The 16295-nt window shown below is 34.4% G+C and overlaps 1 protein-coding gene across 1 annotated transcript in view; it reads right to left on the minus strand.

Annotated features, from left to right (window-relative positions):
- The window catches only part of Lrp1b (LDL receptor related protein 1B), a 1466647-nt gene that overhangs the window by 732240 nt on the left and 718112 nt on the right, over positions 1-16295 (minus strand). The window contains 3 exon segments of the mRNA XM_042683428.1: positions 3336-3572; positions 9409-9552; positions 15126-15297. Coding sequence (XP_042539362.1) covers positions 3336-3572; positions 9409-9552; positions 15126-15297 — 553 coding nt within the window.

Consider the following 16295-nt stretch of genomic DNA (forward strand, 5'->3'; position numbering starts at 1 on the left):
GAACAGATGCAGAGAAAGAGGAACACTATTATAATGCTGGTGGGAATGTACACTTATACAACCACTTAGGAAAGCAGTCTGGAGGGTCCTCAGAAAGCTAAATATTGACCTCCCTTATGACCCAGTCATACCACTTCTAGGCATCTATCCTGAACAACAGGAACCAGTATACAAGGACACGTGCACCTCCATGTTTATTGCAGCACTGTTCACAATAGCCAGGATATGGGAACAACCCAGATGTCCCACCACAGATGAATGGATCCAAAAATTGTGGTGTCTATACACAATGGAATATTATGCATTCATTAGAAAGGACAAAATAATGACATTTGCAGGCAAATGGATGGAGCTAGAAGAAATCATGGTGAGTGAAGTAAGCCAAAAGCAAAGAGACAAACGGTACATGGTCTCCCTGATAAGTGGATGTTAAATACAAAATGTACGGTGATATTACAAAATTACAAGACTTAAGTAACAAAGGACTTCCATTCATCTGGTTGAATAGCTACTAAATAACTCCATGCTGCACACAATTGATGGTCTTAAAATCATGGATTTCTAAATCACTTAAGAAGTAACTAAGTCTCCCATACAAAGGAAGAGGGATCAGAATCATTAATGTAGCTGGCAACTAAGCAAAAGTCTGCTTCATTTGCTTTGATTATGAAAAGACTTACTTTTTCCAAATCTATATTCTTTTGTTATTTGATTGGGTTTCCCAAAGTCAAATATCTTATATAAAAAACTGATTTTAGTAAAGTATTTGCACAAAACTTCACACATGTATGGATAAATATAAAAAGGAATAATTCATAGCTGTTTCAATGGCAGACTAGAGAATTCTATTTCAATCATTTCAAAAATTGTGATATGAAAACCCAATATTTAAAGAGGTTTTAATCAACCTCTGTGTGAAAAAAAAAGATATGAAAGAACGATAAAGACTGCTAGAATTTGTTTTTCTCGTTTCTTCTTTTTTTTTTAGTAGAAAGACTAGGAGTGTACTCAGAAGGTCTCCAAGTTGTGTGTGTGTGTGTGTGTGTGTGTGTGTGTGTATCCAAAAAACATTGCCAGAAAGATTAAACATTGTCAAAATAAGCATTACCTTCAGTCACTATTTGATCAATGTTGCAATAGTATCATTTCGTTCACATTATTCTATAGATCAAAATATTTTCTTGTCCCTTATGGCTTCAGAATTTAATGCAACCCTTTGCCTTCTTATTCATAGCCCTCCATTACTGCATTCTCTTTCATATCTCCTCTGTTATTATTACCTACAAACACAATTTTCAGTAGTGATCCATGTTTTCTTTATTCACGTTACAGCATAGACAATTATTGCTAAACAAATGAAAACACACAGAATATAATTTTTCTGATTTCAAGAATCATGAGCTGTCATTTACTAGTGTAATTCTTGAGTTTCTCATATAAAGATATTATTTTAGCAGAGATAATAATTCTTAATGGAAAGTAAGAAAGAAACTAAAAACAACAGACAGCTGTTTCTTGTATAAGAAATAAAAGGTTAAATACATTTGAGTGAAAATGTGCAAAAGGTTCCCCTAACCTTCATGCTGGCTACGGCAGCCCTATATGGCTGTTAGCATTGATTTCTGTGACTGAAGTAGAACTCAAAGACCCACCATTTTCACTGACAAAAATACTGTCATTAAAGGCATGATTACTAGCTGAAACATTCAGTCACAGCACAGGAATGGATACTTTTTCAAAGAAAACCAAAAACTTTGCATAACATATTTTAGCTTTCCTTGAAAGTGTCTGGGTTAAAATGAGAATAATCCAATTGTGACTACTGCTCCAGAACATGCAAGGCCATTATCTGGCAATTGTCATATCCTTATCTCTTGCTATCATGTTTCACAGAATTAAAGCCAGAGAGATTGCCACAGCCATTTTGAAGCAAAAATCTTAACTTTAATTAGACCCTCCTTGAGAATGTTAAATCATGGTGGATTTGTATTGTCTTAACCAGTAAGCTACTCCCCACCCCACTCCCCCCCCCCCAAAAAAGACAAAAAATGGAGTAGCTCTTATTTAGTTTCAAGACGTTTTTATCTTAAAGGTTTGACTTAAAGTATAGCCGAGTTGAATACATAATGAATGTATAATCCTCTCAGGTTCCACTTTCTCATAGAGCCTGGAGATACTGCCATTTATTGAAATTCATGCTGTGATAATGTTAGTCTACTTTGTTTATATTTTATTTTGTTTTTATTTTAATCCTGCCTGCTTCATTCCATACTCCACATTAGATAGAGATTACAGAAATATTTCTTCATCCATTCATTCAAACTCTGTAGATCCAAAACATTTCTTGGAATTTTTCTTCAGAATTTTATGCAAGCCCCTCCCTTCTTACACAAAGCTTTCCATTACTGATATGCATGATCTGGGAGGTCACTATTTCTTTGGAATATTTATGTCTTATTATGCTGGAAAGCCTTTAAATGTTCCATATGTTCATATCATTTTTCAAAGTAAAAATTTCTTGAAAGCAGCAGTCATTTTCTAAAATTCATTACTCATATGATAGCTAAGATCACATAATTCGTTTAACAAGCACACAATTGATGGTCTTAAAATCATGGATTTCTAAATCACTCAAAAGTAATTAAGTCTCCCATACAAAGGAAGAGGGATCAGAATCATTAATGTAGCTGGCAGCTAAGCAAAAGTCTGCTTCCTTTGATTTGATTATGAAAAGACTTACTTTTTCCAAATCTATATTATTTTGTTATTTGTTTGGGTTTCCCAGTCAAATATCTTATATAAAAACTGATTTTAGTAAAGTATTTGCACATAACTTCACATATGTATGGATAAATATAAAAAGGAATAATTCACAGCTGTTTCAATGGCAGACTAGAGAATTCTATTTCAATCATTTCAAAAATTGCGACAGGAGGAAAGTGACATTTTTAATGTCCTTTGAGTAACATAACAAATATTCTAATGAGAATAAAGTCCTACAGGTCTGTTAAATTTTGTCATGCCATTAACTGTTTTAAATATATCATTGGGATTCACATTTTCCCAGAAGAGGTAGACTAGCTTACTTTAATTCATATAGTATTTAAAATGCAGTGGACATTTACAAATTCAATTGTGACATGAAACTTTTTAACACATTGGTATGTGAAAAGCAAGCAAAATAATACTACTGAGCAAACACAATCCGGAAACATTTCTAAATCAACAAGGAAAACTTGAGATCTACTTAATGCTACTCTGACATCCATTAGATTTATGCTTTTAAAGTCTTTTATCTCTGAGCAATTTGATGTTAATGTCACAGTGTCACTTACCATCTTTCAGAATGGTTTCTCGCTCTGTACCATCTATCTTCTGCCGGCCAATTAGGAAACTGGTTGTGTCAGCAAAGTAGATATAATTGGTTTCTGCATGAAAATCTAAAGCTCGAGGGTTTACCAGATTTTCTATAGGGATCATGTACTCATCGGCAATTTTGGTATTCAAGTCCATTCCTCTAACAATTCCAGGACGTCCTTTCCCATAAAAGAGGAAAAGTTCATTCTTTGGTCCTACAGAAAAAAGAATAAAAATATAAACACTTCATGTCATTTAATCTTCTTACAGAGAATAAATGCCACCATTTAATTAACTGACACAATTAAATTTGTTCAATACTACACATTAAATTATAAAATACCTTAAATGTATCTTGATACAAGAAGACTAGTTGTATCACTTTAATTAAAACAGAAATCACTTCAGTGAGTAGGCTATATTCAGTTAATTATTCTTTTGTCTGTAATTGTATAGTAAAAACATGACAGATCATTGAATAACTTGTAACTTGTGAAATGGACATTCATTAAAACATCCAGTACATTTAATTTTATAATTCATTACACTTTTTGCAGTCATTCATTGGAGCATCCATTATGCTAAAACTTCAGAACAATTAAAACATACCGCTCCATAGTTTTTATCTATAAACTGTCAGAAGCAAACAAGAAGACCCAGAGTATTGTGCCCACACATATGAATACACTAGAATTTTAATAAGAGGTGTTTTACTCTTTTAAGAAATGGTCACAAATGCCAATGCCTGTATCGATTTTCTCCGCATGTGAGAATAGTAGAAGCTAAACCTATCTGCCTATAACTATTTTACAAAACAAAGCTTATTAAAGCAACAACTAAAACAATAAAAATAAACACAAAAATTTTTCCTCTTTTAAAAAGTAAGAGTCTCCAGGGTTCAAAAATGTTCAAATTAAGTTATTTTCTCTTTAGAATGAAGACTATAAAACTCTACAAGGCACAACGAGGAGGCAACAGTGCTTGATAAGAAATGTACTCGTTATCTTGCCCATGTAATTTAACTCCTCTGTACAGTATTCTCACAATAAAATAAATAAATAATAAATAAAGCTCTACAAGGCTATTTAAATTGCTTGGTTCATTCTAAATAAAAAATTATAATATTGTATATGATAGAGATATGAAAGTGATACTGAGAATTATGTTGAAAGCTACAAAATCCTTAGCTTTGTTTAGAAAAAAATTTTATTGAGCTTCTTACTAAAGTAAAATAAGAAAGTTGGTAACTAATAAATGAAAAAGATCCTTATTAACAAACCTAACTATTCAGTATTAATTATCTTGATACTTGTTATGTTTTCTTTTTCTTTTTGTGTTTTTGTTTTTTGTGTCAGTTCTGTGGCTTGAACTTCAGTCCTCAGAGCCACCCCTGAGCATTTTTGCTCAAAGCTAGTGCTTTGCCACGTAAACCACAACTTAACTTCTGGCTGTTTTCATGTGTAATTGGTGATAAGCATCTTTCCTGGCATGGCTGGCTTTGAATGAGATCCTCAGATCTCATCTCCCTAAATGCCAGGATTACTGGCATGAGGCACCAGCATCTGGTTCATATTTTTTAAACATTCTTTCAAAATTAGTATTCTTAAACATAAAATTGAATAATTTTAATACATTTTAAATATCAAAATAAAAAATGAAACATCCCAGGTGCTTCATACAGATGTTAAAATCATTTGTGCACATTAGAATATAGGCTTAAAAAGCATTATTTGCAATAACAATATTATGAATTTTCTATCAGTGAGTGAATATAGTATTCAACATACTATATTGGTATTCAAATGTAGTGTTAAACATGAACATATAAAATAATAGTATAAATACTTTATTGTTTCATGTAATTCTTTTCGCATAAAATCTTCTTTTTAAATTTTATTTTATTGTAAAGAGGAGTTACAATTACTTGAGTGTAAATTTGTTCAAATACTCTGAAAATAACTATGCAGGTTCCTCAAAAGATTACACATAGAGATACCCTACAACCCAGCAATTCACTTCTGGGCATTTACCCAAATGATCACAAACAAGGCAACACTAAAGCTACCAGCACAATTATGTTTATCATAGCATTATTCACCATAGGTTTTATATATATATGTAATTGAATTCTCTGCTTCCATCAGAAAGAATGACACTGTCCCATTTGTTAGGAAATGGAAAGACTTGGGGAAAAAAGTCATATTACATGAAATATGCCACACCCAAAGAAATAAAGGTCCCATGGTTTCCCTCATTTGAAATAATTAGTATATGTCTAGGATAATGTTATCAGATGAGCAGAAAAGCTCAAAATCTATGTACATATGACCATCTAAGATGGTACTAAGTGAAAAGAACCCCAAGATATGGACACAAGAGATCTTTCTTTGTTTTGTTGTTTTAAATGTACTATGTGATTTTTTTGTTTCCTTTGTGTCTTCTTCCCATTATGGTATATCTCCTGTTGTCACTGTACTTGATTTTGGTACCCTGCATCTTGTATATACATTTGTTTAATTTGGGGAGGGGAAGGGGAATAACAAAATACTAAAACATGGACACGGGATGGCCCATTGCAACAATGATACCCACAAGACAGTATATTGGAAATTAACTTTACAACTTCGGAGTGGGGGGTGGGGGAAGTGAGTGAGGTGGGGGAGGGAAGGGATAGTGGGAAAACAAGGAAACATGTAACATTGCATACAACCTTGAATGGTTCTTCCAATGTGTCTATCTTGTTCTGAATACAATAAAACTATATTTCATAGAAAGTCTCATAGCCAAGTTTCTGGTTTTAAGTAGCTAAAATAACATTTACTCACTCCATTTTACAACTAAAAACCAAAACAAAGGTCTTCTTTTTATAGCTTCTGATGCTATGTTTCTAATCCCTATTGATTTTCCAAGACATTATATGATTTCCTTTGTATTTTATCACTGAGTTAATATTTAGATAGATTATTTTCATTCTGGTATTTCATATATTGTTTTGGTAAAATCATAGGGCAAAATTATAATGTTAGTATTTCGTTTCACTGTTCTCAGCAAATACATGAAAGGAAGTTGTAATAACGGCAAGAGAATGGCCTGAGAGGTTCCCTGACCTAAGCAAAAAGCTATGGCTATGAAATTAAGACACTTAAAAAAAAATCAGACTACGGGGCTGGGAAGGTGGCTCAGTGGTAGAGCGCTTGCCTTGCAGGCATGAGGCCCTGGGTTCGATTCCCCAGCACCACATAAGCAAAAAAACAATTGTAAAAAATCAGACTTCATAACTTCCAAATCAAATCCAACTGAGCTTTTACATGTTTCTCTCCATCCAGTTCATGCACACACGTGAATATCAAGATTCAGAGACCACCAATGGAAGACTCTGATAAGTGATCATTCTCCTCAGCAATGGAGCACTCACAATTCTAGAGCTAATAATCACTGTGGTACACACTTTAATTCATGAATCTCAATTACAACAATGTGGTTTTGAAGGGAACAGTTCATTCTGTTAACCTTGGATAAAGTAAGGTTTTAGGCATGCCACTTTGACAGTGGTTTGAGAAGAACTAATGGAGAAGCTGCTCCTCCAGTGTTTTTGATGATTTTGTAAGCACCTATTTACATTTAAATCCATTTCTATTTAAAATATGTAGAATTATTGGTGTGCTATATATGTACCTTGAAAGGCATAATACTCAAAGGATGATTCAGTCATAAACAATTATGTGTGTTACATATGTACCTTGTATGCTGACTTATTGTTGGCATGATGTTAGGAATATGTTAGAAAGACTTTAGGAATATATGTACCTTGAAAAGCATATTCCTCAAAATATGATTCAGTCATATGCAACTAAGATCAAAGAATAGCTGGATGAATATACACACACACACACACACACACACACACACACACACACACGAGTACATGGCTGTACTTCTATGTGACATGCTGTCATTTTCCAAGTGTCTATTTCCCAATTCAAGTTCTCCTATCTCTGGTTTCACATGTGGTACCCAATTATTGAGATAGCCACAGGAACATGGACTCAACTTCATAGTCTCAGCATTTATTATACAGTCAGAAACACAAATCACAATGTAAACAAAGTGTTGATATGCATTTGTCCTATCACAGTTCAGCATCTTGAGTACTTGCCCTAAACTCTTCATGCAATGTTAATTTCATTAGTTATACTTGAAGCTCTAAAGATTACGGATCTCATTTTACAGATAAAAGCAAGTACATATAAGAAATAAGTATTTGTTTAAAGAAGATAAACAGAGGAAACATTTAAATAGATACAAGTTTTTGCTATGAAGAAAATAGAGACAAATTAGACACTGTGAGCCAGTTATAGTACCTTTCAAAAAAAAGTGGAATTTGGAGCTAAGCTCGTGCCTCTAGTACTATTTAGTCTGGGGCTAAGATATGAGGACCACAGTTCAAAGACAGCTCAAAAAACACATATCTGATTAACCAGCAAAAATTAACAAAAAAGCAAAACAAACAAACAAACAACAACAACAGAAAGAAATGATAGTTGCTCAGTGCCAGGGTAGTAGAGTGCCACCCAGGTGAGAAGATAAGGCCTTGAGTTCAAGACCCAGAACCAAACTGAAAAAAAAAAATGGCATTTGGGGGACAGAGACTGACAGTGCCCACAAAGATGTCATTTTACTAATGTCATTCTACTATATTTGATTATGCATTTCCAAGTAAAGGCATTCATTCTGGTGCAAATATTAAGTTGTAAACTTTTTTTTAACATTTAAGGATTTTATTTAAATAAAGAATGAATAAAGTGTCATATTTCAAAACTATACTAACAGATGTGTATTTTCTAAAACTTTGCGTAGTTTTATTTATTTATTTTTTTACTTTAGGAAATATTGAATTATAAAGTATATTTTAGTCCCTAGTGATGCTGGATAAAGGGAAGCCTTGTTATTTGTGAATTTCTATTGAACTAAATAATTCTAAAAAGATTCAGGGAAGAGACATCTGGTCACTCAATGAGTATAATTCATTGATTCTAAAGCTCTAAGAAGTTTTTTCAGGGGAGGGAAGGGATAGTTGGGAAAAAAAAAACAAAGGAGGGGATAACAATATTCGATAAGAATATACTCATTACCTTACTCCTGTAACTGTAAGCCCTATGAACAGCATCATTAAAATAAAAAAAAATTAGAAAAAAGTTTTAAAAAGAATATTCCTAAAATTGTTCTAAATACAGTCAGCTAAAATCTGTACATTTAGTAACTCTACAACCTCATAAATTTCCCATCCAAATTATTCTGAAAGAAAGTAAGAGGCTGATTTTGAGGGAGGGGAAGCAACAATGGCAACAAAAAATCTGTCTCTTGCCAGACCCAAAGAAACATAAATCCCATGGTTTCCCTTATTTGTAATAATTAGTATACATCTAGGGTAGTCTTAGCAGATGAGCAAAATAGCTCAATAGCTATGCACCTATGACCATATAAGATGATGCTAAGTGAAATTAACTCCAAGACAAGGGGTTTTTCTTTGTTGTTCTCAATGTAAAACATGGTTTCTTTTTTTCTTTTGTGTTTTTTCCCCTATGGTTTATACCCTGTTGTCATAGTATTTGATTTCAGTACCCTGGGTATTGCATATGCATTTATCTGAACTAGGGAAGGGAAAGGGAACAACAGAATGGTGAGACAAGAGACAAAGGGGAACCTCTGCAATAGCGATACTCACAAGACAAAATGTTGGAAGTGATCTGTTCACCTTGGGGAGGGGGTTGGGGAAGTAGGGAAAGAGGAAGAAAAATAAGGGAAGGGGTAGCAAGTTACACAGGAAAGGTAATCACTACCTTACTTATGTAACTGTAACCCTTCGGTACATCACTTTGACAATAATTTTTTAAAAATAAAACAACAACAACACTGTCTCGTACATATTTGCAGACAAATTTCACCTGATTAAATCTCATGATATTATTGACATTCATGCTGCTAATTAATACAAAACATGCTCTGCTGAAGTTGTAGCTGACGGCAAAACATTTGATTTTATCAACATACTTTTGCATGACCTGCCATCACTACCCAGGTTGAAGCCAGTCCTGCAGCGACAGGTCCGTGTTTTGTAGCTGCTGCCCAGCAGACAGATGTGTGAACATCCCCCTGGCAATCCATATGGATCAGCTTCACATGCATGGCTTCTGACTACAACAAATAAAAAAACAGCACATTTTAAATTCTCCAAAGACTAAATATGTGCATCAGCTTGTCAAAACTTTCACCATGTAAAATCAGGGAATCATGACAAAACTTATAGGCTCAAATATTTAGCACTATGACCAAATATAAAAAAAAATAAATAAATGATGGGGAAGAGGTAGATATTTTCTGAATTCCTCCTAAAACTACACTTAAAAAAACAGTTATGTGAAATAAAATGTTTATAAATTAATTTACACTGTTCACCACAATCAGAATGAATGCATCTTGACCTTTGGTGCTTACTTCTTATATTTATTTAAATGGCAATTCGTATTACATTAAAGAAAATGCATAAAATGTTACATAGGAAAATCCAGCTTAGGTAGTTAGGCAACTAACTATGCAACATTGCGTTCCCAAACTGGAAAAAATGTAATTCAGTCATTTCCTGTAGTCTGTTGAAAAATGATGAAAGATATTTTTAGATTGTATTTATTTATTTATTTTTGTCGGTTTTAGGGCTTTAAGTCAGGGCTTAGGCAGTATTGCTGAGCCTCTTTGTACTCAAGACTAGCTAGTGCTCTATTGCTTGAGCCACAGAGCCACTTTCAATTTTTGAGCGGTTAATTGGAGATAAAAGTCTCACTGCAACTTTCCTGCCTGCATTGGCTTCTCACGGTGATTCTCAGGTCTTAGCCTCCTAAATTGTTAAGATTACAGACATGATCCACCGGCACCTGGTTTAAATTTAGAATTCTAAGGTCATTTTGCTATTGTATGTGATTGTGTCTCTGTGTGTCTGTGTGTCTGTGTGTGTGTTCCTAATTGTCTGAAGATAGAATTTCCCATGAGGAAATAAAGCAGTAGGAATAGGTTTAAAGAATATTCACAGTTAACAATGAAATAAAAGAACAAAACAAAACAAACAACTGGAAAACAACTGCATGAAGAGAAAAAGTAAAAGAATCAAAGAGAAAAGAGTAGTCTGGCTGGGCGCTGGTGGCTCACTCCTGCAATCCTACTCAGGAGGCTGAGATCAGACTATCATAGTTCAAAGCCAGCCCACCACAGGAAAGTCCTTGACACTCTTATCTCCAATTAACCACCAGAAAACCGGAAGTGGTACTGTGGCTCCAATGCAGCTTGAGCTGCAAAGGTGAGGGACAGTGCCCAGGCCCAGAGTTCAAAAAATAAATAAATAAATAAAAAGCAAATCTGCTGGTAAGCTCATGGCAAATTTGGGTTTTTCTTTGTGAACATGTGCTTAAAATCATGGTAAATATCAAGACAGAATTCTTTTAAATAAAACCGTTACATTTTTAGCCACCAATCCTGCACATTTTGTTTTATTCTTCAGTCTTTAACTGAAAAATGAGTGGAATACTATCTGGCAAAAGTACTGCTTTCATTTGTCTAAACTTATTTAAGATGAATCGAAACTCCTCTCATATCCTGAATAATTCTCCAAGTCTTCAATTTCATCATTTTAATATTTGTATTATATTTAAATAGTTGTAAAAAGGAACTGCCAATTAACAAAAGCAGTTTATAAATACAATATATTGTGATCAGTGTCACCCTTTTAAGCATTGTCTCCATCCCTCCCCTACTAACTCTACTATCCTTCACTCTTGCTAATTTTGTGGGCTACACATTGGATTCTTGGGTGTATTTTCTTTCTCTTCTCCTCTTCATTTGTCTTCCCCTTCTCCTTGAACCCATCCACCCCTTTAATGTATTCAATTGCTTCCTGGTGTTTTATTTTGCTGAACTTTGACTTTATCTCTTTAAGGAATTACACTATTTGAGATCTGCCTTGAATCTACCGTATTTTATTTAATACTTTTCTATACATTTACAGACCACCCTTAGAATTCACTTACAGGTTTGTAAGCTAAATGTAGCTTCCACATTTAAGTGAAAACTTGGATCTTTGTCTCTCTGGGCTTGACTTACTTCACTAAATATAATTTTTTCCAAGTCTTTGTATTTGTTTATAAATGGTATTAATAATCATTCTACTGGATATCTACATGTAGGAAAGTGAAACTAGATCCTTATATATCACCTTGCACAATTTAAAATGGATTTAAGAGTTCAAGGTAAGACCTGAAATCACAAAACTATTATAGGAAAGAGAAGGGGAAACATTAGGGCTCCTGCAAACAGGTAGAAACTTTCCGAGAAAAGATCTAGAAGCACAGCAAATCAAAGAAAATCTTGATAAATGGCATTGCATCAAACTAAAAAGATTTTTCAGGGCAAAGATATAACCAACAAGCTACCAAGACAGTCTTCAAAATGGGAGAAGATTTTTGCCAGCTATATGTCAGATATTGGCCTTATATCTAGAACATACAGAGAAGTAAAAAAAAAATTAAACCTTAAAAATAAGTAAACATTCAAAAAGACCCAACAACTCAATTAATAAATATGCTAATGAGCTAAAGAATGTCTTCCCAGAAGTGAAAATGGTCAATAGACCCATGAAGAAATGTTCAATATCGCTGGTCATAAAGGACTTGCAAATCAAAACAACATTGAGATTTCACCTTACTCCAGTTAGAATGGCCATTATCAAGACAACAAATGACAATACATGCTGGCAAGGATGCAGTCAAAAGGGAACCCGAATGAACTGTTGGTGGGAATGAATTTTTTTTCAATCTCTCTGGAAGCAGTGTTGCTGTTCTTCAAAAAGTTAAACATAAAACTACTCTCAGATCCAGCCATATAAAAGGTTACAATCAGAAACAAAAAAAAAAAAAAGATTTCAGGATATGGTAGAGCCACTGGCACAACCGTATTTAACATCATTCAAAATAGTCAAGTAATCAAATCATTCTAGATATCACTTAAAGAATAAATATCTGTACACTATTTTTACAATTAAAAAATAGAAGAAAAAGAAGAAACAGATCGGGGCTGGGAAGGTGGCTCAGTGCATGCATGAGGCCTTGGGTTTGATTCCTTAGCACTATGTAAACAGAAAAAACTGGAAGTGGTACTGTGGCTCAAGTGGTAGAGCACTAGCCTTGGGCTGAAGAGTTGAGGGACAGTGCCCAGGCCCATATTTTTAGGCCCCATGACTGACAAACAAACAAACAAAAAAGAATAAATGGATCAAGAAAATGGGGTATATGTACATTGGATCATAGCCGTTGGATCACAGCCATTAGATCACAGCCATCAGCATGTATATGTATTACTCCTGTATGTTGGAACAAAACCCTTTAACACAAAATACCACAGCAATCCTTCTGGTAGATCTCCATTATCTATTCCATCTCACATTCACACTTCCCCCATGTAGCATGACTATTTCCTCTAAATTTTCCTGTCTCTCAGGTCTTTCCTAAGCATATTTTCACCATCAGCATTGGCTTTCTTAGATCCAAGGGGCTCCATTTTGTCAATGGAATTTAACAAGATCTTTCTTCATTTCTTATTTGGGTTCTTCCAGTTCTTCTTGATTCATTATTGAAGTACCCCAGTGTCATTATTTGGAACTATTATTTTCTTCATCTGAATTTACTCCCTTCATGTCCCAAGGCATTGTCATAACTGTAGAAGTCATCCATATGCAATCAATCCGAAATCAGTTAACCCAGATTCGGCTTCCCCCCTGACCTTGAAAACATTGTCATGCACACTCATATAACATTTGAAAAGCTATGCTTTGATTCATAATAGATATCTGAAGTAACTAATGAAATTTGAGGTTAGTCTTTGCATCAAATTTGGTCTATATTAAGTTTCTCCAGTTTCAAACATAATCCAATTCCTAATAATCCCGGCAAAATTATTGCAATTTTTGATCCTTTTAAAATTTATACCTCCCCTCAAATCCATTAGGAAATTCTGTAATGTTAACTTTAGTTATGTCTTGAATTTGAATATTTTCTTTCTTTTTTTTTTTTTTTTTGGGTCCGGTCGTGGGGCCTGAACTCTGGGCCTGGGTGCTGTCCCTCAGCTCTTCAGCTCAAGGCTAGCGCTCTACCACTTGAGCCACAGTGCCACTTCCGGCTTTTTTCTTTTTGCTTATGTGGTGCTGAGGAATCGAACCCAGGGCCTCAGGCATGCAAGGCAAGCGCTCTACCACTGAGCTACCTTCCCAGCCCCTTTGAATATTTTCTACTAGTTTTTCAACTATGACTTTGCTATAATTCAAAATTCTCTAAGCTCTTTCACTGTTATCTACCCATAGCTTACTGTCAGTACAGCAGTCATAGTTACTCTTTACAAATATCAGCCAGATCATGGAACAACTTTGCCTGATGCTTCCTGAAAATGGCCAGTTCATTGGAAGGATAAGTGAAGTCTGTTCTATAGTCCTCATGAGCCTGCTTATTGTGCTTCATTTCTCCAACATCACCTCCTACTTCTCTGTCCCTTAGTCATTTTAATCCCATCCATACAAGCTGCATTGCTGCTCCTTGTGCAATGTAGGCATGCTCTTTTTTCATGGCCTTTGTGCTTGTCCATGCCTGTAGACATTCTTGCTTCAGAAATCACCAGGCAATCTCTTCAGTCATTTTAAGTCTTAACCAAATGCCATATTATCAAGAATTCCTCTATTCTACATAAAAGTAGAATTCTCACATCCTGAAGTGCCTTAAATTCCTTATTTATTTTATTTTATCTGCGTATTACTAACTGTGCTCTAAGATAATACAGAATTTACCTAGTTATTTAATATTCTCTTCACTGTAGTGAAAACCTCATAAAGTCAAAAGAACATTTTGTCTGTTTCATTTACAACTCTATTCCTAGTATGTACAGAACAGTCTTGGCAGATAGTAGATTTCCATGAATAATTAACAGATAAATTCTAGTATCAAACTCTTAATATCATTCACTACAAATTCAAGACTGAATTTACTGTAAAACTATCTGTGACAATAAATTCTCTTGATTAGAGATACATCTAGATTAGTTTCCACTCACAGCATAAACATAGAAAGATGATTAAAATTTGGAGGGGGGTTAATTTTTTTACATATGAATGCAAATTTATATATATATATATGTAATGATTGAACCTAAATTAGACTGCTGAAAATTTCATTAATGTACTAATAAAATAACTACCATGTGTTTTTAACAATCAGAAATACTGCATCCTTACCATGGAAAATTATTTTTAATAAGCATGTGTTAAAAGGTAATTTAGATGTTAAATCAGGAGAACAGATTAGCAATAAACACTGCACAAAGATTACAAAATCACTTGATTTGACATTTGTCTCCCAAATGATACCACAAAAGAAAAAAAAAAGGAGTCATAGCATTTGTGTTTTCTGCCTACATACATCACCATGAAAGCTCCTTCCTGAGTCTAAATCGAACCATCATTTCAATTCTATGGTTGTAGAAATGACTCACTAGGAACTGAATGATTTGTCATTGAGACTTGAGAAAGGAGCTTTCTTCCATTTTATGAAGCAGACATGCACATTTTCACCTTCAAAACAGAGAATTTATGACTCATACACTCTACCACCACACAAAAGCACAAGGACTATATTCTCATTCAATTAGCCATTATGAAGGAATGAAGAAAGTATTAAGCTTACCCATTGGTTGCATTCTTTTTTGATAGATTCGAATTCCTCGGGCACTTTCCATTCTAACTAATGAATGAATTTCAGTGCCATTAAAACGGTTTATCCTTATGATATTGAAGTTATCTGAATTGGTTGCGTATAAATAATCTTCAAACACACTTATCCCATAAAGATGTCTAACCTATAAAGAAAGTTAAATTGACTATGATGTTTAATTATGCTACTTTACACTTGAAAGGAAAACTGGTTCTTCTTTACTAGTAAGAAAAATGATCATGATAAGAAAGTCATAAGAATTTAACACTGTTTTTTCCCTCTGGAGATGAAAACATAATATAACATTGTATGTTAATATTTGCAAATGTCTGGGAAATAATTTTATTGATGTTTCATTAAGAAAACATGTTTTTGTGGCTACTGAGAAGCAAAATTCTAAGCATATTTAATAATCTTACGTATAATTTGGAAAGAGTTTTTTTTGGGGGGTGAGGGGGTCCGATCGTGGAGCCTGAACTCTGGGCCTGGGCGCTATCCCTCAGCTGTTTAGCTCAAGGCTAGCGCTCTACCACTTGAGCTACAGCACCACTTCCAGCTTTTTTCTTTTGTGCTTATGTGGTGCTAAGGAATCGAACCCAGGGCCTCATGCATACCAGGCAAGCGCTCTACCACTGAACCACCTTCCCATCCCATAATTTGGGTGTTTTATGGGCTACTTGTTCATATAGTTATGTTTATGTAAGCTCTGCAAAGACAAAGTGTGCTTGTGGAATGATAGCAAAATCATCTTTGAAAATGTAATCAGATCATTAGCTGGGCGCCTGTGGCTCACACCTGTAATCTTAGCTATTGAGAAGGCTGAGATCTGAGGATCACGGTTCAAAGCCTTCCCGGGCAGAAAAATCCATGAGACTCTTATCTCCAATAAATTACTCAAAAACCGTGAGTGGTGCTGTGGATCAGGAGGTAGAGTGCTTGTCTTGAGCTGAAGTGTGCAGGGATAGTGCCCAGACCCAGAGTTCAAGCCCCACGACCAATAAAAAAAAAAAAAAAAGAAAGACAATATGATCAGATCAAAATTCGTTTTTGTTATAATTTATGTTTAGGTTAATATTTGTTCAAACATTGAAATAATACATAAATATATATGAATGTGTATGTATATCATAACTGCAAATGAAA

Source organism: Dipodomys spectabilis, unplaced genomic scaffold, assembly GCF_019054845.1.
Source record: "Dipodomys spectabilis isolate Male_0828 unplaced genomic scaffold, ASM1905484v1 ptg000081l, whole genome shotgun sequence".
Classification (NCBI taxonomy): Eukaryota; Metazoa; Chordata; class Mammalia; order Rodentia; family Heteromyidae; genus Dipodomys; species Dipodomys spectabilis.